General features: G+C 43.5%; 1 protein-coding gene across 9 annotated transcripts in view; it reads left to right on the top strand.

The window, feature by feature from the left end:
- The window catches only part of Vrk1 (VRK serine/threonine kinase 1), a 71267-nt gene extending 53207 nt beyond the window's left edge, over positions 1–18060 (top strand). For 2 of the 9 annotated variants that reach the window (XM_021226156.2, XM_040742526.1), the window contains exons 11-15: positions 373–551; positions 5502–5555; positions 13058–13145; positions 14161–14232; positions 17870–18060. In XM_021226156.2, the coding sequence (XP_021081815.1) occupies positions 373–551; positions 5502–5555; positions 13058–13145; positions 14161–14232; positions 17870–17901 (425 nt within the window). In that variant the 3' untranslated portion in view covers positions 17902–18060. The remainder of the gene's footprint in view (positions 1–372; positions 552–5501; positions 5556–13057; positions 13146–14160; positions 14233–17869) is intronic. The other 7 variants (XM_021226157.2, XM_021226159.2, XM_040742527.1 and 4 more) reach the window with 7 other exon arrangements.
- Positions 18061–24696: the final 6636 nt, after the last annotated feature.

Raw genomic sequence — 24696 nt, 5'->3', positions numbered from 1 at the left:
GCTTCTTGAATCTGCTCTTTGGGCTCTGTTTCTCATCTCATACCATGCAGCTTTCTGTTGTAGGACTCATAGCTTCTAGGATCACTGCAGCTCAGGACAAAGTACCCTCTGACTTCCCTTTATATTTACATTTTATGTGTGTTTGAATATGTTTTCTTACTGTCTCTCATGATTGCAGAAATGTCTTTTACATTGTGTCTCAATTGAAAGCATACTTTGCATTGACCTTTGATTGAGTACAAGGTTTCTGTTTTAATATGTTGCCCACATGTATTGTAATTTTACATGGGCCATGGACTATTTCCTTAGGAATGAGATAGACATATTGAGTTTGTGACTAAGAGTAATAAAATGATTGTGTTATTGTTTTAGGTGAAATTGCTAAGTACATGGAAAGTGTGAAATTACTGGACTACACTGAGAAACCTCATTATCAGAATTTACGTGACATTCTTTCACAAGGACTAAAAGCCATAGGAAGTAAAGATGATGGCAAACTGGATTTTAGTGCTGTGGAGAATGGAAGTGTGAAGAGAGAACCAGCCTCAAAGGTGAGTCTGGGTGTTGAATGGCCCTTTAGGCTTCTTTTGATTCAACGTGACAAGTGTTGTAGGCAGGGGAAGCCTTAGCTCAACAAGAACATATAGGTGGGTTGGCGGTTAAGGATTTACTGCCACGAGGAGGGCAGACTGATGGGAGAGCAGGTGTAGAGGACTAGGGACAGGAGGAATTGGAGCTCTCACATCAGGAGCAGGTTGCTAGATGTCTGAAGCGGCCTCATTTGTCATCTGAGATCAGCTGTTATTAGGGCACTGAAATTTTAAACTAGGAGTTCTTTCCTGCTAGGCTACCTTTAGTCTTGCTGTAGTTTCCCCTTGTTTATGGATATGGTGAATATGTCTCTGCTTGAAAGTTGGCACATGGCTTGGCTTGGCATGTCATCCAACATGAGCGGGATCTTTAAAGGGAAGTTGGGTTATCTGCATTTATGGGACTCAGTTGTTAGCAGAAAAGTACTAAGAAGTGATGAATGGTCAGTTCTTGCCGTACTTGTATATAGAGCCTGTGATGCATTTAGACGTCAGATTTTTATAGCTGTGCATTGTTAAGTGTTTACTGGTTACTCTGGATAATTGTTGATGAACTCGCTGTTCTAAAGCCTGAAATTAATTAATTAATTGTTTGATTGATTAATCAATCCAGCATTTATTTATTTACTTGCCCGCTCACTCACCCACTCATTTATATATTTGCTCATTTGCTTGCTTGTTTGTTTCTCTGTATAGCTCTGGCTGTCTTAAACTTGCTCTGTAGACCAGGCTAGCCTCAAACGCAGAAATGTGCCTGCCTCTGCTCCCAAGTGCTGGAATTAAAAGTGTGACTCACAGTGCTCAGCTTCAGTGTCTGAAATTTAATAAACTATGGTGGGTTGAGAATAGGGGAGAGAAATGGTTTAGAACAATGTTTCTCACCAGCCAAACTGTGCTTCCTCCTCCAAGTAGGTCCAAACCATGGGGATTTTCAAGGGAAGCAGAGGGGTTGCTAGTGTACCCCTATTTCAGATGGTCACTTTTACCTCAGCAAAATTTAGAGTAAGCCACTGTGGAAGCTAGCTGTCAATACTGAGGCAAAGAAACCCATGAGCAGAAAGCACGTGCTGCCATACTCTTACAGCTCCAAGATTATGAAGCTGCTTTGTAATCATAACTGAAGTAAGTTCTTTTTGGTTTTTCAAGACAGGGTTTCTCAGTGTAGCTTTGGAGCCTGTCTTAGAACTCACTCTGTAGATCAGGCTGGCCTCGAACTCAGAGATCCGCCCATGGAGAGTTTCTGCTACGTCTTTAACTTACAGAGGAGGTGGACGTCTCAAAGGTCGATGGATGATGGGTTTCCTTTCTCTGGGTAGTTTTGCTGTAGAACCTGGACTGCACAATACATCTGCAGATGTGTATCTTCTTTACGAGGTCTGCCTTAACTGCATCAGCTCTTCTTCGTGGACCATGCTTGTGCTTAATGCCTGCTCTAGGTTTGAAAGAGGGCAAAGTGGAAGCTCGATAGTGCACTTTGTTGGCATATGTCTTTCTGCTCATAGATTTCTTTGCATAGTATCTAAAGCCAGCTTCCACAGTGGTTTTCTCTAAATTTTGCTCATTGAAAAGTGATCACCTGCAATGAGAGGTATCCTGTTCAACACCCCCTTTTGTAGATTCCTGTGGTTTGAACCTACCTGGTGGAGGAAGCTTGGTTTCTTAGGTCGCTGACGTCACAGCTGAGTGGGTTTGTTTGCTGCAGAGAGTAACTGACCTTACAGTTTTCTTGTGTCCCCAAGGCTGGGGGGCTTCCTGTTGCATAACTTACATGTAGCGAGCTTTACTGAAGGCAGGAAAGAGGACATCTGAATATTGAACTGTTGGGAGCTTTGTTTCATCTGCTTGGGGACTTTCCTATACTCACTGACACATGGCTATTCTTTGTAGTAAAGGAAATTATGAAACACTAAGATTGGCCTGTGGCAAGATTATGAAGCTGCGTGGTAGTCATATAACTGAAATAAGTTCCTGGTCTGGCTGGATTTTCATCTTTTTGTTTGTAAGATGAAGTGGAGCAGACCGTTTGCTTTGACACCCAACTCCAGCCACCCTTCCCTAGAGAGTGAACCTAGGGTTTCATGCACATTATGTACATGCTTCTACTGTACCCCCAGACTCCTCTTTACTGTTTATTTTCCATAGAGGCTTTCACTAGCTGCTCAGTCTGGCCCAAACTCACTGTGCAGTCCAGGTTGGTTTTAAACTTGCAGTCTGGCCTCCCGAGTGTTATAATTGTAGATGGGGGTTCCCCTGGTGGACCACTGGCTGATCTGGACTTACTGGAAAGACTTTTGGTCCCCACAGTGTTGCAGTGTCTCTCAGGTCGCTGTGTCTTGTCTGTTCTGGATGCCTGCTGTCCAGTGACTGCCTGCCTACTGGTTCCCTTGCTAATGCTGGCTTCATGGTTTTATCTGATAGTGAGGGTCCTCTAATGTCACTCTGTAGAGTTGGCTTTGCTGATTGGGGCCCCTTTTATCTTTTGTGTAAATGTCAGAGTCAGATTATTTCCCCCAAAATAATTGAAAGCTTTTGATTGAGATTGCGTGGATGTGATGGGTCAGTTTTGGAAGAATGACTTTTAAATACAACATTCTCTCCATGAATGGGGCTCACCCCAGCTTTCCTTTTGTGTTCTTTCACCTGCCTTAGTTGTGTCTCAGTAGTTATTCTTTTGTTTTCAAGAACACTCGCACACACGCACGCACACACGCCCAGCTCTCCAGGGAAGGCAGAGTGAGTGCATCAATGGATAAGTGTGTGCATATGTGTGTGCATCCTGTGCAGGCTAAGAGGGCAGCTTGTGGGGGAATTTTGTCCACTCTTTCCACCACATTCTAGGAACTGGACCCAGATCATCAGGTTTGGTGGCAAGTTCCTTTACCCTTAAGCACTGGTTCCCATCCATCTGCCCTTTCTGGTTTTCTGTTGTGGAGGCCAAACATATCTTTACATGTATAATTTGTTTCAGTGGTTTAGTTATTTTTTGTGTCCTTTGTTGTCTGATAATTCTAAACCTTTCTTTCGTGCCATTCAGTTATTCTCTGGACTTTTCTGTTTTTAATACATAGATATCATGATGATTATTGTTCTATTCATTTGGCTGGACAGTTTTTTTTCTTTTTCTCTCCTCCACACTTTTGACTCATTCTCCCTAGATAGCCCAGGTTGGGTTCAAACTCTGGTTTTTCTTGCCTCAGCCCCCTATATCCTGAGATTATAAGCATGTACTTCCACAACCAAACTGCTTTTGTTTTTAAAAACAGTTTCATTGGGGTTAGAGAGATGACTCAGTGATTAAGAGCACCTGCTTAAGCAGAGGACCCAAGTTGGCCTCTCAGAGCTTATACTTGGCAGCTCTTAGCTATAACCCCAGCTCCAGGAGCGTCCAAGGCCTCCGGCTGGCCTCTGTGGGCACCTGCTCTTGAGTGCTCGTCCATGCGCGTGTGTGTGCACTTACACACATACATACACCTAATAAAAATAAATCTGTAAAAACTTTCCATTGGCTTTTAAAATGCTTTTTAAGCTTTGAATAGATTTATAAATTTTTGTATGTGTTTTTAATCATTAAGTCATCTCTCCAAACTCTTTTATTTTCTCCTTTTGTCTTTGGTGTTTCACTTGCTGATGTAACTTTTCTTTTGATTGCATTTATATCGAGTGGACAAAGTTCTGCCTGGGTTTGCTGGATTATTGTGTCTGTGAATCTGACTTTTACATCTTACAAAGCTGTTTTTCTTTTCTTCACAGTTTGGGATTTGAGCTCAGTATTGCTAACCACTTTATCTATCTGTTGGAGAACCTGTGGCCATCAGGCCGCTGGCCTTTTTTTTTTTTTTCACTAGTTAAAGGGGTGCAACTCTTGAGTCATTGCTTGGGTCTTGGTAAATCTACCATAAAAGCAGGACTCCACTGGTGTCTGGCTTTTGCACTGTGTGTCTCTTCTTTTTAATCTTTGGCCTCTGTTCTGGTAACTAAGTAATGGATGATTTTGATTCTTGTGCCACCAGGCCTTGCTCTTGGTGGCCACTGTAGAATGTGTTTCCTTTTCAGGGGTGTTTTAATGTACAGCGTCCCACTACCTGGCCAGCACTTTCTTTTATATCTTTCATTTTGGTTTTTCGAGACAGGGTTTCTCTGTGTATCTCTGACTGCCCTGGATAACTCTGTAGACCAGGCTGGCCTCAAACTTGGAGATCTGGCTTCCTCTGGCACCACACAGCTGCATTTTCTGATTGGGGATTACTGGTTAAGGATTTTAGAACGGTGTTCCCCAGTGTGACTCAGTGGTGGATAGGCCACACCTCACTTCCTGGATGTGCATCTGTCGTCTTCTCGGTCACTGCTTTCAGCAGCTGTTTGTGAAGAGGTGCCTTGTGCCATAGTGCTTGTTGCAGAAATGTCTCTAAATGGTTGTTTTGGGCTCATTCTTCAGGTTTTAGACAGGAAGATGCTGTGGATTCTTATCTCCCAAATGTCCCCACCCTTATTTTCTAACTCTTTTTAACTTGTTTGCATGTGAGCATTTAGACTTAATTAAAATCTGTGTCCATTGCCTCACAAGAGGCGTGTCTCCCTCTTATAGCCCATGTCTCACGTTGTTAAGAATGCAAGTCTCCTGTTGTTCCTCTGTAGAGTTCAACTTTTGTATTTCTGTTGCTATTTTTAGGATGACTGTGTCCTTTCTCTTGGATTCATTTTTTAGAGTATGAGCTCAAGTAAGGTTTTTTGTTTTGTTTTTTTTTTTTGAAGAGAGCTATAAATGGTAAACTTTATGAATCCACAATTTCTAAAAATGATGCTGTTTGTTCACTGAAAGTAATTTGGCCATAGACACTGCTGAGTTAGGCCTCAACTTTCAGTTTGGTTAATCTTGTTTGTTACTAGATTTCTGTTTTTTCCCCCTTACAGATGAAGCCTCTTGCTTGTCATTCTACCCCATCGTCCTGCTTTTCACCACAGAACGTAAGTGTGTGTGTGTGTGTGTGTGTGTGTGTGTGTGTGTGTGTGTGTGTGCGCGTGTGTGTGTGTGTGTGCGCGTGCTTCCTTTTTCATCTCCCCTTCAAGATCTTTGCTGATATCTGGGAGAGCTGGAATCTAGCTTTTCCTTTTCACATTAACTCTTGTACATTTTCTTCTATTTGTGAACTGATCTGTATACTTCTAGCTCACTCATCTTGTTCTACTTTTCAGTCATATTTTAGGGGAATTGTGATTTTCTTTGCGTCGCTTTATTATTCTTTTTCATTAATTAAATTTGTTCTTTAATACCTTAACAAATGTACATTATGCATGCTGAGCTCTCATATCATCCTATCTTGCCTTCTTTCGCCCTTTCTACTTCCTTCCTTTAGATAAATCTCTCATATTCATGTCATTGGTTTTGTGACTCACTGAGTTTAACTAGGGCAATCTGTGTGACCATAGGTTTTGGAGCTCTTTGTTGGTGTCTGGTGGGGGTCACTGTTGGTGTACAACTGAGGACAATGACTCCCCTTCTCCCCTAATTTGTTGGTAGCTAGTAGATCTCTAAGGCCCGGAGAGCCTCTCTCCCACCCATGACTGACTGTTTTACTAGCCTCCTAAGTCTCTTTATGGATGGAAATTGCTATTTTTAATGACTCTGAGCATAGAAAACCTGTGTGCTCTTTGGACTTAGTGTCTTCTTTTTTGGTTGTGTAACTTACCTTAGATTTTGTTCCTTCCCCAGTTGCCCATTTACCTGTTAATGTTTTTCTTTCAATGCTAGTGATATGAGAGATATTAATGGACACATGAGGGTTTCTGGTGTCAAGACTCCCGACTTCTCCACCTCCTCTGTCTAGTCTGGAGGTCCCTTTAATACAAATACCTCAGGCCATATATTGCAGATTTTTAAGACTGTCCTGGTCTGCATGCCAGATCACCTGGAAGCTCTGGCACTTTCCACTCCTGGACTGTGCTATTCACATCAATTAAACTATGGGAATGGGACCCAGGTCTCAGGAATGTTTAAAGGCTTCATAGATGCTCCCATCATTCAAGTGCAGTTGAGAACAACCACAAATCAAATATGAGCTCTAAGACTGTTTTGACAACAGCCTCTTTGTAAGTAGGCATATCTGATACCAGGAGTCTGGGACTTTAAATAAGGTTCGGCTCCATAGCCAGTTTTTATGTATGGCAGTGGTCGTACATGCCCTGTTTTGATCTTTGTGAACATGTGCATCTTGCTGTGAGGTACAGGGAACCATTTGGTACAGTGTCAGTGCCTTGAGCTCTTGAAAGAGTCAACCTGTTGAAGCAACAAGCAGGCATCTTGTAAGGTGTCCCTCCAGGCCAGGTGATTGAGTTTTCTCTCATCATGGTCAAGATGAATGCCAAGCATGCCTACCATTGCACTTTTAGTAAGGGATGGATTTAAAACCAGTTTCTGGTGGAAATAATGTTGCATTCTTTCTTATAAAGATGAAAGAGACACATGGATGCTGAGCTGTGGCCAACACATGCAAGGGTTAGTGGATAAGAGCTGTGGCACTACTTTTATTGATTCTTTGTGGGTTTTACATCATGCAGTCTGATCCTACCTATTTCCCTGTCCCCTTGCATCTGCCTTCTGCCCTTGCAACCTCTCCCTGACAAACAAAACCACATTTCAAAGGAAAAAAAAAGAATTTTGTTGTGGAAGCTGTAGTGTGGCCCAATTGAGAGACACAGTTTAGCCTTTAGTCTGTTCATCTTTACTTCCAAGTGTTCATTGCCACAAGTCGTTGGTCTGGCTCAAGGCCTATGGTTTCTGGTGCACCACACTGATAATGGGCTCCTCTTGGATATCCTGTTGTTGTCCTATGCCATCCATCTGTAGGTTCATCCCCTTCACGTGCTCCAGCAGTTCATAGATGAAGTGGGTTTTGGGGTAGTTCTGGACCTGGGTGGTAACAGGGTTAGTCAGCTAGCTAGCTTTCCAGTCACCCAGTTGAGCTCTCCAGCACTGCCTACGATAGCTCACCCAGAAAAGCCTACAATAAGGTACAGGGCCAGGTCCCTCTTACTTATATCACCAGGACCAGCTCTACTGTTTTGCCCAGGCAAGGTGCAAGGCCCCCTTTCCTGATTGTTGTAGGTGGCTCATGGAGAGGGGGTCAGCTCTTCTGCTCTCACGCCCTCAGGACTAGCTCACCTGTGACTCTGGCAACAGGGTCAGCTCTAGTATGCTGCCTGGCTGAGGTTTGGTTTTTACTGGTCAACATGGAGACAGACAGCTGTAGTGTGACCGTGTGTCACATCTGTAGTGGGTACTTTAGGGAGTCTGCAGAGGACCTGGAGCTGTAAGTAACCTTCAAGCTTCAGGGTGCTGACTGGCTGCTTCAGAGCCATATTCCACCTACTTTCAAACGGGCATTGTAGCAATCAGACGACACAGTGTGTTACAACTTACAAGAGGGGCTGGCAGCTCTGAGATGAAGGTTCCTTCCCTGCTGGCCTTACAAGTCCAATGACCTGAGCTTGATCTCCAGAATTCATGGGACTGTGGAAGGAGAGCATTAACTCCACAGAATTGTTCTCTGGCTACACATGTGCATATCCACCCAACCAGTCTCGCAATTACTAAATTCCCTGTCTCTGTCTCTCTGTCTCAGTTGTATCCCGTTCCCCTGTTCCTTCTGCACGAGCACGTGCACGTGTGTGTGTGTGGTCTCAAAAAAGGTAAACTGAGTTGCCTAGGGTCATGTAGCTGGCATTACACAGCTGTAGTGTAGTTCACCTCAGAGAAGCTCAAGGCACTTCCAAAACCTAGTGATTTTAGTCATAAAATATTATAGATAATTCAGGCATAACTAGCTGCCTGTTTTTGCCTTTTCCCATGAATTGTCTTTAAAACATCTTAAGTTTTTGATGTTAGTGGTACAAGTGTTGGGGCCCTCAGAGGAAAGCATTAGTGAAAAAAAAATTACATTAGTTCCAGCATGGTAGAGAATACACAGGTGTCAGTTTCTAGATTTCAGTTCACTGACTCTAGAAGCACATTAGTTTGAGTGACTCTCAGGGCTGCTCATGCTGAAGTTAGTCTGGGGGAGCACTTGCTGCAGAGGCCGTGCATGCCCTTAGATGTGTGGCTGCAGCCTTCCAGGCCCAAGTTGCTGCTTTACTAGGACACTCCTGCATGTAGTGTGCCTATTGCTGTGCCTATTGTTATTTGTGCTCACCTGTTTTTCCTAATAAGATAGGAATATCAGCAGGGACATCAGTGGTCTTCGCATAAATGCTTGCTGACGATTTCTGGTGTACTTTTTCAGGTGCTCACGGTAAACCTTTCGGTGGTATTTGAACTAGGAACTACTCTGTGTATTTAAACATTTTCCTTTTTAAAGCTTTTCTCCCCAGACTTATTATTAGTTGGCAAAATTACTTGAATTGTATTTCTTCTTATCCCCAGAGCAGATTAAAATTGTTAGTAGGAGAATTAAATTTAGACAACTAGAAAATTGTGAGTTGACCATGAAGACTTGTCAATGTTATACCTGCTTAAGAATGGATACTTTATAGAATGAAATCCCATGTACGTAGGACTTCATGGGGCATCCGCTTGTGGAAGGAATATGGAAAGTGTTTTCATACAGTGTATGAAAAGGCAGACAGGTGTAGAGACTGAATGCATGTGTGTTTAATGCTTTCCTAAAAGCTGAAGTACTTCTCTAACCCCCCCTTTTTTTTTTTTTTGTGAGACAGAGTCTCACTGTATAGCCCCTATTGGCCTGGAACTTATTATGTAGACCCGGCTGGCCTCCCACTCACAGAGTACTGCCTGCTTTACACTCCTTTAGTGCTGGGATTAAAGGTATGTGCTATCATATCAGGCTGTTTTAATCTATTCTATTTGTTTTTCTAATGTGCAGAAGAAGCTAGTCACTGTGCTAGCACACAGTAGACGCTGTCTTCATCTGGGTAGCGGCTGGTGCTCTGAGAAGAGACTTGACAGTGCTCCTTGCTCTCCCAACAGTCTTCATGACTGTCCCACTGCCTCCTAACAGTATTGGGTGGGCCCTTTGTCCATTTCCTAGCCTATTTCCCATGTTTCAATTTCTCCTTCCAATTGTAGATGATCTTTTCTGATGTTTTCTTCAAGTGTATCTTAATTATTTAGTTTCCACTCAAATAGTACAGCATTTGGCAGACCCAGGCAAGACTGAACTAATCCCTGCCATGGTTGCAGTAGTTGGATAGCTGCTGTATGTGCAGATCCGTGTATGGTACTGTGCTAAAGCTCCGCTGGGGTTAGGAAACCCTCCCAGGAAGAACACATGGAAGGAAGTAGAGATTTGAAAGCCACTCTGACAAGAGCACGGGCCTGTGCATTCTTCCTCCTTGGAAAGGCCCATCTGAGTAGCATAGTGGTTAGCAGTGGCTAACCCATGCTCACAAGTCATGTAAGGAGGAGACATACTTCTGCCAGAGGACTGCTGGGGGAATAAGGACCTCTGGGCTCTAGTCTCCTTGTTGCCCTGAGCTGAGAAACAAGGAGCACATTCTCTTTGGCATTCTTGTGTCCCTCTCTTCATTTTTTCATCTAGTACTTTTTAATTGAATCTGGTAGGTCCAGGTTCTGTGGCACACTATGTTTGCTGTCCCTCACGTCATTCTCCCCCAGTTACTTTTAGTAACTAATGTCCTGTTGTGGTTACTCCTAGAGAGTAGACCAGTCTGAGTTGTGTGCATTTGCATGGTGACTTTACTAGGCTCTGACAGCTAAGTAAACTGGTTTGTATGTATTTGTGCCTGAAGATCTTTGGCAGGGAATTTTAGGCTGATACGTTCTTTGTTTTTAAAACAAAAATGATGCCTGTATCAAGGGGAAGGCAAATGAGAGCATCTCTTGCTTCTTTGGTGATGTCCATGGGTCTGGCTGGTGTTTCCTAGAGGCTGTCAGCCGCTCTTGGACATGACCTTCTTGAGCAGAGAATCAGTTGGTCTGTGGTTTTGCCTCTGAAGATTTTTGTTGTCTTTTCTATTGAAACAATTCGCTTGGTCTCCAGTCAGTGTTTAGACTGTTAGTAAATTATCAGTCCAATACATCCAGCTGATTTGTCTTCCTGTTTCTAAATTGGAAGTGAGAAGCAGCTAATTAACTGAATTTTAACCTAGAATATCTGAACACTTTAAAAACATAATGTGTAGTATATATGTATACTAATGTCCTTTGAAATAAATCTATTTTTCAAGACCTTTTTCTGTGTTGAATTAAAAGCAAATTCTATCCTGTGTGTATTTTGTAAGTTGCCCCGGTGTGTCATATAGTATCTTGGTTTCATTTATAAATGCAAATAAAGGTACCTGTGAGACATGGCATAGACTCTCTCAGAATCAGAGATTGGCACAGCCACTTGGGAAGTCTTTTATTCTGGGAGGAACTTATACCCACACACCCAAAGCCTAAGAGTGCTGACAAATACTCAGAGAACCGAGCAGCTTCTTGTTTGGGATGTTGGGTGTTGCTGTATGGGCCATGTCCCATCCTTACACACTGTCAAGCTAGACTGGATTCGTTTTATTTTGCTAACTGGTGATCTTTATACCATGGACCCTTTCTCCCTAGACAGCATGTTGCTGTCAGGAAAGTTGGGTAGGAGCTACCCGGTTGGTATGTGGATAAATGTGACCCACCGCTTTCCCTGATGCACAGGTGTTCCTTTCCTTGGCTGAATGCTGTCTGATTTTTATTCCTTGTAATTCACCTGTATGGAGATGAAGAAAGCTCATTTTTATTAAATAAGCTTCAAAACAGAATGAATGTGCTAGGCTTTTTGGTAGGAAATGTTGGCTAGCTCCTTTATAATGAGCATTTAAAAACTACCCTCTACAATCTGGAAACTGCTTTCTGTTCTATATGGAACACAGAACAGTGCTGAAATATTCCTCCTTAATTTTGGTCTGAATGTACGAAAGTGTCTGTGTTTATCCCTGCCTAATGCATCACAAGTCTGCTGACACGATAACCTTGGAGTCTTGGCTGCCGTTAATCAGGCCTGTGAACCGGCAGGAAAGACGTACCTAACACACTCCATCAGTGCACTTGCATATGGAAGCTCTCACAGGGGAGCTGCCCGTGCCAGCTGAGGGTTACCTGCCCACTGCAGTTATTGTATGTAATTATCGAGCCAATCTGTTCAACCCAGCAGGGTTTAGATGGTAATCATGAAGCAACACTTCGGAAAAGAAAGATGTAAGGCATTCTCCCCTTCCCTCATCAGCTATGTGAAGTTAGAGCTGTTCTTATAGCTGTGTTTGAGAAGCAATACCTTCTTATAAAAGTCTCCTAAGTGAATGCCATTGAAAGTTCCTTAAGATTTAATCAGGTGTTTCTGTGTGTGTGAGCTCTTTTTCATCAGGGACAGGCTAGGTTCCTCTGAGTTCTGACCTTCTGCAGCCATCTTATACATGTCTTATAACAGAGGGATTGATCGTGACACACCTACAGTGGTTCTAAGCGCTGGCTATGAAACATGGTGGCTTGCACAGGTTGGTTTCGTTTATCTAGGGCAGAACCTGTGGTTACCATTAGGGAAAGAATGCTGTGCTGTCAGTGAATATTATCTTCTGCAGTATACACAAAATGGCCTGCAGCAAGAGATGAAGTTGAACTTAATTGCTAGACAGTGTAGTGAGGACGTCCTGTTGCATCGTGCTGTGGAGTCTGGGACATGTCAAATGCATTCCTAAATGATCCAGAATTACTTCAGGGAACTTAGAGAAGCTCTGAATTGGAATTCGGACTGCAACACATTTAACTTTGGACAAACTACGTAGGATAAGGCTACATGAAAAATTAAATGTTTTATATTTATTGCCAACATCCTTCTATAAAAACACCTATAGAGAGATGAGCTAATTAAATGACTCAGAACAGGGTGGATTAGCTCAGTCTTATAGAGTGTTTGTGAAGAGTGGAGAGCAAAGGAGTACAAGCCCGTTCTCCAGATGCCACGGCCAAGAACATGGCTGACTTCTGGACCCGTGTGGATAATCTAAATTGGCTTCCAGATGATTAGGAGAACTTTGTACTTAGAAGGTTGCTCACAGCCATGTTTAGGGCCCATCATTCTAAAGAAACCCTGGTTCATGGAAAGAATTTGCCATCAAATTTAGATTCCAGGTGTGAGGTGAGGTGTGCATCCTTTCTTGGGCTCACAGCCTCTGCATCTTCCTCCATCCCTGTTATGTAGAATGAGTCTCACTGGCCTGTGAAGGTGACAGCAAGTTGGCAAACATTTCATGTCTTCAAACAGGACTCAGTGGCAGACTAAAGCTTGGGAAGTTAGAGACGGTGGAAGAAAAGACCCCACCCAGGCTGACTGCTCCTTCCCATAAGTTCTTCTGTAGGTTGTGAGACTCACACTTGGATGCGCTAATTTATGTATATTTGCTTATGTGGGCCCCAGACTAGTCTTACTGTTTCTCTTTTGTCTTTTAAACTTTCTTTCATACGTAAGAAGAGGAAGAAAGTAGAAGAAAGCACGGCGTGCAGCGTGGAAGACATGGAGTGCTCAGATACTCTGGTGGAAGAGGCCATACAGACTCGTAAGTGAGGAGCCTTGCTCCCAGCCTTCCTTATACAGCCCCAAGTTGCACTTCCTCCCGCATGACAGACCAACTCGGGAGGCAGAGGCAGGCGGATCTCTGTGAGTTTGAGATCAGCCTGGCCTACTAGTTCCAGGACAGCCTCCAAAGCCACAGAGAAACCCTGCCTCGAAAAACCAAAAAAAAAAAAAAAGGTATTGTGAAGGTTTTGTATTGCATAGCATGTATTGGATTGTCTTTCATACACACGTTATGTTGCTCACTCTTCACAGCAGTCATGACTGGGCCTTGGGAGGTAGAGACCACAATGCCTGTCAGGCCACAGCTTTCCTCCCCCTCTCACTGGGCCAGGTAACTGGTGGTGCTTGTGCCGCAATCCACTTCTCCGCAGCCCATCTCAGCCAGTTAGGAGGTGAGGGATTCAAGCTTGGAAACTTCACTGTTTAAAGCAGTTGATGAGGGGCTGGCACTGAAGGCAACGCCTGTAAAGCCACAGTTAGAAATGGCATCAGCAAAGACAGCATCTGCACAGCCAACTAAGACTGGACTTGTCTGGTGTGCTGGTGTCTCCATGCAGTGCTTTCCTGGACTGAGTGCTTTTGGAAGATTTCTTTCCTCTTTCTCAGCGTTTTTGTTTACTAGTTTGTTAGTCCTTGGGCCTTTCTTAATTTTTGATGAATAGTCTTCTTTTGGGCAAAAATGCCATGATAGCATAAATGGCCTGTTGACCTAGGCCAGCACTGTATTTTGATAGTGGCTCTGGTTCATGTTGGAAAGCAACTTTTGAACGACAGCCACCTTTATTCTGATTTTATTACCATTTTCTCCTTATATATTATGGATCCAACATGGTTGGGCTCATCTGCCTTTACCTAGAGAGTCGCTGGGCTCTAGGAGAGTGTCAGTTCAGGCCAGCACTCTGCAGTAGTTCTTTCCCTCCTAACGCTGCCGTCTCCCATTTGCTACTGTTTGTTTTTTACTGCCTCCTTCCCTGTCTTGTTCATTTTGTCACTAGGAAGTGAGGAGTCCCAAGGAGCAATACATGGAAGCATGTCTCAGCCAGAGGCGAGCTGCAGCAGCTCTGACAGTGAGTGGGAACGCACTAAGTAGCACTGATGAAGACATTCCTTGCTTACCTTTGAACACACCCTCGAGCTCTAAAGCAGCCTCGTCATTGCAGTTGATTCGAGTCCCACGTCGTAGTAGGCCAGACCAGGAGGCGGTCCAGGCAGGCCCCAGATGTGCTTTAGTCAGACAGCCTCTCTTAGTTGCCTGTGGGTCATTGGCAACCTGCATGCTGCTTGATGAACACAGAGGTTTTTGCTTTGAGAGTGTGTGACTTAAAATTCTCCTTGTAACTATGAACCCTTCTTAGTGCTGGCAGCTTTGGTATAAAATTGTAGTAACTGTAGTTGGCAGTTCTTATGAGAAAGTGTCACCAAGTATAGATCAGACTCCCGATTTAGGACTGCTATAACTTTTTTTTCCTTTTGCTTTTCAAGACAGGGTTTCTCTGTGACATAGTCCTAGACCAGGCTGGCCTAGAACTCAGAGATCTGTCTGCCTCTGCCTCCTGATTAAAGGTGTGAGCAACCACACCTGACTGCTATAACTTTTTAAGAATGACCAGATTCTTCTATCTTCATGCAAACTCAGAATGACTTTGCTTAGGTTTTTTTGGTTTTCCCTTTGAGATGATCTTACAGTGTAACCCTGGCAGGCCTCTAACTCTCATGGTAGCCTTGGCTGACTTTGAACTCAGAGATACATTTGTCTCTGTGCCCCCCTCTTAGTTGGGATTAAAGGGGTTCACCACTATGCCCAGCATTTGCTTAAATATTTTTTGTTTGTTTGTTTGTTTTCTTTTCTTGTTGTAGACAATTTCCCCCCTAAAGTACAAAGGAACTTATTTTACTATCAGAATATTCATAGGGAAGAAATATTGCTTGAGGTGGTTGGTAAATGTTATTGATTCTAGGGAGAAGAAAAAAACAGGTCAAGTGTCATGTAAATGTGTATACATTTATACTCATCAGTTTAAGTCACTTGATGGAGAGGGCATATTGTTGCCTTTGAGTTTTTTAATATTTTGAGAAATATGATAAATTCTATGAATTTTGTGGTTGGGGCTTTAGGGTTTTGTGTCATAAATGTGTTTTAAGAATGACTGCCTTTAACGGCAACTTTAGAAATGTCAGTTTCTTCATTAACAATTTTATTTTCAAACACAATTTATGGTTTACAATGTAGTGAGAGACTTTTCTCGCCGTGTGATCTTTTAGAATGCTGTGCCTCACAAAATGGGAGCAACTTTACTTTAATATCTATTTAGACCATTTTAAAACCATGTGTAATTTTCTTGATACACCTAAACTCATTTGGAATAGTTGGGGGTCTATTGTGTGGGAACACACTCTGAAAGCTTTCTGTGTGTCATTGTGAAGGCTGTGAGAGAGAGGGGGGACGGCGGTGCCCCCCAAGAACAGAGGCCTCTAATCCTTTTATTTTTATGCAAGGCATAATTTTTACCAATTGAGAAAATTTGGTTATTTGCTGCAAGTAATTTTTCCCCCTTACAAAATGATAAGCCTTAAAAACCATGTATATTCTGGTATTTCAAAACCGTGCCAATATTTCAGAATTGACTAAAAATTATTTTATGTGGCCATGACACTTATGGCTTGTGTGTTTGTCCCTGTTGGACAGTGGGGACTACTCTTCTGGAGATTACTTAGTTGTGAAGCACCGAGGGCTGGGAAAATACCAAGCAGTCAGGGACCAGATGTTTTCCAAGAAAACCCCGCTGGTATGCTCCCCACATTCAACTATTTATAAAACGGTGGGAGGGTTTCCCCAAACTCATGTATTTTATTTTTCTGCTATCAGATTTTACATGTTAGTTTTATGATTAGATCTGTTGCCAACAGTACTGTGTTGTGATCATGGTTGTATTTTAAAGAGACAGGAGTGTAGCAGAACTGATCATTAGGTGAGACACTGAACTGCCTTGTGCAGCACAGACTCCCAGGTGATGGTCGGTTCTGAGTCTTTAGATTCCAGGAGGCAGCAGCATTCTGAATTGCAACAAGCAATGCTAGGTCTAGACCACGGGGATAAGCAGTGGTAAGTCTAGACCACAGGGTGAGCAGCGGTATGTAGCTTAAGAGTGCATCGTATGGCATTTGTAAGAGAGCATTGCTTAAATACAGTGCAGCAGTCCCCTCGGTGTCTGCCGTGTTGGGACTCAGCTCACTGGAAAGGAGCCGTTGGTGGTGTTGATTTTGAGATGGCTGTCAGGACAGCCTCACAGTCATAGCATATTTCGTTTTTGTTTGTTTGGTTGTTTTTTTTGTAGATTTAACTTTAAAATTCTAGAAATAAAAACCTCAAAATATACCACAGATTTTTTTTTTTTACAATATCAAAGCTTTTAATCTCATCCTTGTTAGTGTAGGTTAACTATACGTGACAGTGGTTTTGTTGTGGTACTCATGTTTCCGTAGAATGTGTTTGTTCCTGCCATACTCCCACAGATGCCCTTCTCTCCCCACATACTGCCTCTCCTACTTCCATGTCTCCATTTGTTTACTTACCTGGCTAGCTAGTTCCTGCCCAGAGAGTTTCATCAGGGTTCTCACAGGGTCCTTACTTACAGGAGCAGGCTCCTCACCCCACCCCAGCAACCATTACTGCCTGTGCACATTCAGAGAGGCCTGGGGCTTTAGGAGTCTCTCTAGCTACCACTATGTCACAGTTAAGAAAAGCCCCAGATTGTTAGTTAGCCATAGTGAACTGCTGTGTGAACGGCGGGATGGACCCTCACAAAAGTCTTAAGGTTTGCTGTGACTGAACTGAACAACAATTGAACAGAAACTAACTGGAAAAAAAATGATTTTAAAACTGATTTTCCAGCTAAGTAACTAAAACCACCCATAATCAGAATACCTTTAGAAGCTATAATTACTTGTGTGGGATTAGAAATTTGTCTCAGATTCAAAGAAAGTTCTGCCGAAGTTTTTCCAAAAAGAAGTCGATTAACTATCAACTACCAGGATGCCCTCATTCCAGTGCTGTGTGTCGTTCTGTTCCAGAGAGCTTGAGCTGGGGAAGAGCATGAGGCCAGTGCTAGGCAGAGTGGTCAGACTGGGGAGAGAGATCCCCGTGTGAGGTGGTAGGAAGTGTTCCTGGGGGCCTTAGATCATTATTAGCTGTGAGTGCCAACAGGGAGGACTGCCCGCTTAGCACAGCTCAGTGCCCCCTGCCCATGAGCATGGGGGACAGGCTGTTAAGACAACTCCTGAAGCAAACCCTCCTGCCCATGAGCATGGGGGACAGGTTGTTAAAGACAACTCCTGAAGCAAACCCTCCTGCCCATGAGCATGGGGGACAGGTTGTTAAAGACAACTCCTGAAGCAAACCCTCCTGCCCATGAGCATGGGGGACAGGCTGTTAAGACAACTCCTGAAGCAAACCCTCCTGCCTTTTGTGCCTTGTGTAGTCCCGGGTTGCACTGGAAGTTAATGTTTCAAATTTTATAATACTGAGATGGGCTAAGCCTAGGAAGTAATCTGACAGTTCATAGACTCTCCAGCAATAGTGAGGCTTTGTGTGGAGTTCATCTCCACAGATGACAGTCAGACAGACACGAAGAGATTTGTGTTTCTGACTCCTTTCTTTTGTGAGGTAATGATTACTGATGTGACTTTCTCTGATTCTTCTTCAAGGTTCAAGAACCAGAAAGAAAGCCCAGAAGTGAAAGATGCCAGGAACCGACTTTTCTGCCTATTCATTGACTTCTTTCTCCTTTTCTATTTTACGTTTTTATTTTCATGTGAGTCTTGTGGGGTTGTAGTAACAATTAAATGCTATTTTTTTTTGAAAAACTTCTATTAAAACGAATATTTTGTGTACTTTATTGAAGGGTAGTTTATAAAATACCTGAATCCTTAATTGTTACAACCTATGTGGTCTTGTGGCTTGGGAGTGTGTGCCGGTTCTGGCTGCTGTGCGCACCCCAGATGGGTAGATTGCTTGGCAGACTCCTGGCTTTTAGGGAAGTGCAGAACTTAAAGGTCTGTTTTACTCAGTGTTAGGTATACAATTAAACTAAAGTTTGGTCTACATGGATACCTGCTGTATACACAAAGAGTGCAGTGAATACAATGCATTTATGAGAAACACATATTTTAAAGTCAGATCATGTAAGAATAGTATGGAAGCTAAGTGGTAGGACAGTGGACAGTGGTCACTCACTCAGTGGTGGCAGGACCAAAGATATGATAAGCATCTGGCGCTCTTCAAGGAGGTCCTGTGAGCAGAGTGTACAGAACCTCTCTGTGGTGGTGTGAATAGGAATGCTCTCCACAGACTGATGTCTTTGAATGCTTGGCCCATAGAGAGTAGGGCCTTGTGGAGTAGGCATGGCCTTGCTGGAGGAAGTGTCATTGTGGAGGTGGGCTTTGAGGTCTCAGATGCTCAAGCTACACTCATTGTGGGGCACAGATTCCTGCTGCTGCCTGCGGATCAAGATGCATCATGTCTACCTGCATGCTGCCATGAAGACGATGGACTAACCCTGAAACTGTAAGCCAGCCCCAATTAAATGTTTTCTTTATAAGAGTTACTGTGGTCATGGTGTCTCTTCACAGCAGTAGAACACTGACTAAAAACACTTGCCCACTTAGATGGTTTTTCTTGCAATTTCGTTTGTGTAGAAGTGATAATTTGTAAAGCAAACCCAGGTTCTCTAGAGGTTTTATTGGATTTGTTTTTCTGGTTTTCTGAGTCTGATTTACCTAGCCCATTTGCCCTCAGATTCCTGACCTGCCTACCTCTTCCTCCCATGCTATAGTAATTGTAGAGAATACAGTCGTGTGCCTCACATAGCTGCAGGGGTTACAGCTGTGCACCTCACACTAGCTGCAGGGATCACAACTGTGCATGTCACAGTGGCTGCAGGGGTTACAGCTGTGCACCCCACAGTAGCTGCAGGGGTTACAGCTGTGCACCCCACAGTAGCTGCAGGGGTTACAGCTGTGCACCCCACAGTAGCTGCAGGGGTTACAGCTGTGCACCCCACAGTAGCTGCAGGGGTTACAGCTGTGCACCTCACACTAGCTGCAGGGATCACAACTGTGCACGTCACAGTGGCTGCAGGGGTTACAGCTGTGCACCCCACAGTAGCTGCAGGGGTTACAGATGTGCACCCCACACTAGCTGCAGGGGTTACAGCTGTGCACCCCACAGTAGCTGCAGGGGTTACAGCTGTGCACCCCACAGTAGCTGCAGGGATTACAGATGTGCACCCCACACTAGCTGCAGGGGTTACAGCTGTGCACCCCGCACACTAGCTGCAGAAAATACAGTCATGCACCCTATACTAGACTAGCTGCAGGGGTTACAAATGTAGCCCCACAGTAGCTGCATGGATTATAGCTGTATCTCACATATTAGATGCAAGATTTTTGTGATTGGAAAACTTAAGATGTAGAGTTTTCCACGTTGTTTGAGGAATAAAGCTCAGAAATATTTAGCAGTTTATGAACAATTTCAAGAGACATTCCTCAGAAATTACCGTTAGAGGAATCAGGATTGGACATGTGTTGTGATGGACGAATAAGTACCATGTATAGTGTGTTTGGCAGTGTGGGCTGTCATCGTGTATGCTCACTCATCTCAGTGCTTAAAGACAGTACTGAGTAAATTGTGTGGATGGTCAGCAGAACAGAGCCGTGACTTGCTCTGTTGACTGTTGTCACACAACTTCATCATTGGGCCAGGGTGCAGTCATCGTGTGAAGCAGAGCTGCAGCCCAGCGGCTAGTAAGTCAGTGATCCCGAGTTCCAGCTGCAGGTCTAGAGAAAGAATTCCTGTGGGGCAGCGACTGATGCTCTCCTCAGAATGTAGGATTGTGATGCTGAGCAGTGTGTCGGTCCTGAGTATTTGTAACACCTAAATCGACTCCCGAGTTCTGTTTTAAACACATTGATGCTTAAAATAGGATAAAATGTGTGTGATGTGTTTGTCTGTGTGCTGTAGCCTTTTTTTATTTTTTAAAACACAAAACAGCACAACCTGTTGGTTAAATATTAAGAAAACAAATATTTCCTCACATATTGTTTTAAACAAGTGCTGACATTTTTTCAAATGTTACTATATTGGCAGGGCTACATAAATTAGTGAAGAACTACTAGCCAGAAGTAGCCCGATTGGCTACCAGCAGCTAGTGGGTCCCTTGTTCTTCTGTGCCCTTACCCCTGTTGAGTGCGGTTCTTCCCAGCTTGAGCCGTGTCAGCACCTGCAGTTGTTGCTATTATCTGCCCATTTCAGGTCCTTGAGTTTCTATCTTCTTGCCAGTTCCTGAGGAGGGGGTTTGCAGTCTCTGTTCTCCTCTTGCAGCCCAGCATCCATACTCTAATCATGTGCACTTAGTTTTGTGATGTTTTCTGGCCCTTGAGGATCATCCATCACCTGTGGCAGGCTCCTGTGTTAGCACAGAAGGATTTAGCTATGGTAACCAGGTAAGCCCTAAGAAAAACAGCTTCTTGTGTTCTTCGGTGGTGACTTCCTAAGGCAGAATACTTAGACCAGAACTGTAAAAGGAGCTCATTTCCTTGAATTGCTGAATTAGCTGTGCCTATACAGACCCAAGTTGCACAGCACTGCCTCAGTGTGGAGGTGTGGTTTGTCTTTGTGTATTTGGATGTGTGATGTAGAATATTATATTTCTTTTTTATATGTTGTATATTACAACAATTGGAGGGTTTTAATAATACACAGCCATTGTAGAAGATTTAAAATATGCAGTAAAATGTCTTTGACTACCATTCCCAGACACTCACTGTTCATAGTCACACTTTATTTTAACTTTTTATACTTTATTTTAAATACTTAATAGACCACTCCATGGTCTCTTTTTAATGTTGTAGTTATTTTATGGACATAACTGTAGTGTTTCTTCTGGGTTTCGATCTTTTTATAACTTTAATACTGGACTTTAAATTTTTACCAGTGTTTCACATTATAAACAGTGTTCTTGAACAAAATTGGGCAGCCGATTCCCGAGATTTAAAAAAGTGAACACTAGCTGAAGCCTATGAAAGTTGCTGAATTGGTGTGTGCTCTCATGTTAGTGCTTTGCCCTGGTTTGCCTGGTCTCTATCTTGATGACATCCAATGCCGTGTCCCACCTGCCTTCTCCGTGAGTCACTCTGTCCCCTTCCATACTCAGGTGTGAGTATTGGAAGGGGTGTTTTGGACAGTAGTCACCAGGATGGGATTTGCTGAATGACATCAGTATGCTTGCTTGTAAGAGGAAGCAGAAAGTGTGGTCTCTTTCCTATGTATGGCTTCACCAGGAATAGTATCTACACCTTGGCCTTGGACCTGATGCCTGTTGTTTAAGCCAGAAGACTCTGGGTTTGTTCCAGCCTCAGCCAAGACATGATTGTTTTTCTTGGTCAGATGAATTTGTTGTTGCTAGCTAAACAGTTCTTTATTTGTAAATTCAGTGTGTTTATGTATATTGCTTATAGAATAATGACCAGAGCCATTTGCCATGATTTTTTTGTTTGTTTCTAATTACTTTTGAGTTTTCATAATGATTTATTTTTATGGCCTTCTCTGTTACTTTCCATTCTAATTTCTGCCAGTATATTAAAAAATATCTTCTAATCAGAAATATTTGACATGACTTTTGTTGTAAAGTTTCTGAATTTGCAATTGAAGTGGAATTTGTTGTCATGTGTGTGCCATTAGGTGAGGGGGGACCTTTACTCCACAAATGCACACACGTGTGCATGTCCACACAGACACACACAAATGCACACACGTGTGCACGCATGCACACACACGCACATACGCACAGAAGGAAGAGTTTTCTTGGTTGTTTTCAGTGGTTGCTAACAACTGAATTTGCTCAGTGCAGAAATGCTACCACCTCTCAAGCTACACTAGAGATTCAGGAATGCTCAAAAGCTGCAAACTGCTGCAGCCTCAGGTAAGACGCCATAGAGCTGTACCTGTGTTCATGTAAGTGCAGTCTTAGTAGAGTGGGGGTGGCCAGCACTTCTCTGAGGAAACCCACAGCAATCAAGGATGTGCCTTATGTACAGCCACCCGTAGGCTGTACCAGATGTGTACCTTTTGACAGACTAACTTTGTAGTGTCTTGTGCTTTAATTCCAGTTCCAGGGGATCCGATGACCTCTCCTGGTCATCTTGGGTACCCAACACACACAGTGCACAGACATACATACAGACAAAACATTCATACAAACATTAAAAAAAAAACTTATAAAATAGAAAACTGCTTAGTTCAACTTTGATGAAAATTGATTTATTTTTAAATGAAAATTGGTACATAATTCTCAAATCTGAGAGAGGTGCTGTCCTCTTACTTTCCCCATCAGGGACCAGATCCCGTCGTTATGGCATCCGCTGAGCACTGCCCAGCTCTCCTGTGGAGATTTATCATGTGCTTGGTGGCCACTGAATGGAGGTACTGGAGTCTTTAAAGTCCTCAAAGCATCAGGGCTCCTGAGGACTGGAAGGGAGGTCCCAGGGCAGTCTGTTGGCAAGGCAAGTCGAGCTGGGAAATGCAATGGTTCTGTTAGCTGCCTGGGAAGAGAGGAGGACAGTGCCTCGGAGGCGAGTTAACTTGCAAGAGACGCGTCTTTGCCGTCCCCAAGGCTGGGCAAGCAAGATGGCTAGGCAGGTGAAAGGTACTTGGCCATGGATGCCTCACAACCTGAATTTGTATCGAACTCATGGTGGAAGGAGAGAGCTGAACTTTAAAGTTGCTCTTTGACTTGCACGCATATGTGCACACACACACACACCGTGCGAATGTGCCCTCATACACATGCATACCAATAAGAAAGGTTTTTAAAGAAATACTTGATATGCTTGAACATTTTGCAGCATTTTTCCCTATCAAGAGTGTAAAACAAAATGCCCTGACATTCAGACTACGGGTGTGTTTAGCAGGAGAGGTGCCTATCCTAGGTTGGTTGGTATTGTAGTTCCAAGGTGTATGGTCTGACTCCTGTGTGCCTCCCAACACATACACATTGTGAGTAGAGAAATCCCTGGCAGATAGTTAAAAGCTTCTGAAAATATAATTCCAATACAACCTAATTTGAAGAGCTGTTCAGACATCTCTTACGATGTGCACAGTTTTGTTTCAGAACCCCTGCTTCCCACTTCTCTAAATTCCCAAACCAGGGTTTTGAAAAGCTCGTGTAACCCAGGAACTGCAGTCCCCAAGGTGTGTCTTCAATATGCCATGCAAAGTGTTGAAAAAAAATTCAGGTGGCTAAAATTACATCAAAATGGCGTCCAGGGCCTTGTCCCTGTAGAGGTCAGAGAAACTACAGTCTGCAGAAACACACTTTGAGGTCAAGAATGCTAATACCTGCTCTTCCCAGGGAACTGTGTGATACACACACAGTGTTGGAGGGGTCAGGCTAAGTGAGCAGCTGCAGTAATACCCAGTTGTCTGTTAGTGTAGCAGAATTGAAGGGAAATAGGAAACTTTAAGATGGGTGTCTTTTTTGGTGTTATTGTCGATAGCCCCATTTGAATGTAAAGTTCTGAGCACAAAAGAAGCGAGCTGTCTTTGGGCTGCATTTACTGCTCTTGATGACTCCAGTTGTGTGTAAATATTAGAAAACAGCAGGGTCCTGCATCCCAAGAATCACTTGAGCTGTGCCACAAGACAAGTGTCCTTCCTGGCACTGTAGTCATACTACCCGGCTCTCCCGCTGTTTCTAATCTGTGCGCACAGCCGTGAAAAAACTGGACTGACATTTACAGGCACAGCAGGGAGACACTTGACTAGGGAATGTTAAAGACTCCAGTACCTCCATTCAAAGTGGCCACCACACACACACACACACACACACACACACACACACACACACACACACACACACACACACACACACGGTAAATCTTCACAGGAGAGCTGGGCGGCACTCAGCTGATGCCTTAACGAGGGGATCTGTAACGATGCGAAGGAACATGGTATCCCTTCGGTTCGGCTTCCAAGCAGTCAGGTATTTATTGTGGCCTTCTTTCCGCAGAGGTGAAGGGATTCTTCCCTTGCCTGTGCTTTTGGAGGGTCTGTTTCACTCTGCCCTCATTCCTTCACCCCTTGAGTTTTGCAGGACTGTTTCTCAGTCACAGCATTTGCTCCACAAAGGGAAGCGTCCCTGGAACGGACTGTAACCTGCGTGAAGGGGTCAACTGGAGTTCCATGGGGCTTCCTCCCTGTCTGGTGATGGCAGCGAGCTGCCAGATTTGTGTGCCATAATACCAGGAATGCAATTAGGTTTGCTGTGCAGTGTCTGGTTGACTTCTCACTTAAGAGTCTCTTTCCCTATGGGAATAAGACTAGACAGACTGTCATTTGCTGTTCCTAATTCTGCTTAGCATCATCACTGGGGCTTTTTTTTTTTTATTTTATTTTGTAATTAGCTATCTTAGTTGGCTCTTAAATTTTAATAGCCAATTGAAGCTGTGTTCTAGCCAAGTTCCATATCTAAGTTGCA

The sequence above is a fragment of the Mesocricetus auratus genome, unplaced genomic scaffold (assembly GCF_017639785.1).
Source record: "Mesocricetus auratus isolate SY011 unplaced genomic scaffold, BCM_Maur_2.0 Super-Scaffold_15014, whole genome shotgun sequence".
In the NCBI taxonomy this organism is placed as follows: domain Eukaryota; kingdom Metazoa; phylum Chordata; class Mammalia; order Rodentia; family Cricetidae; genus Mesocricetus; species Mesocricetus auratus.
This window is presented reverse-complemented; position numbering and strand designations above follow the sequence as displayed.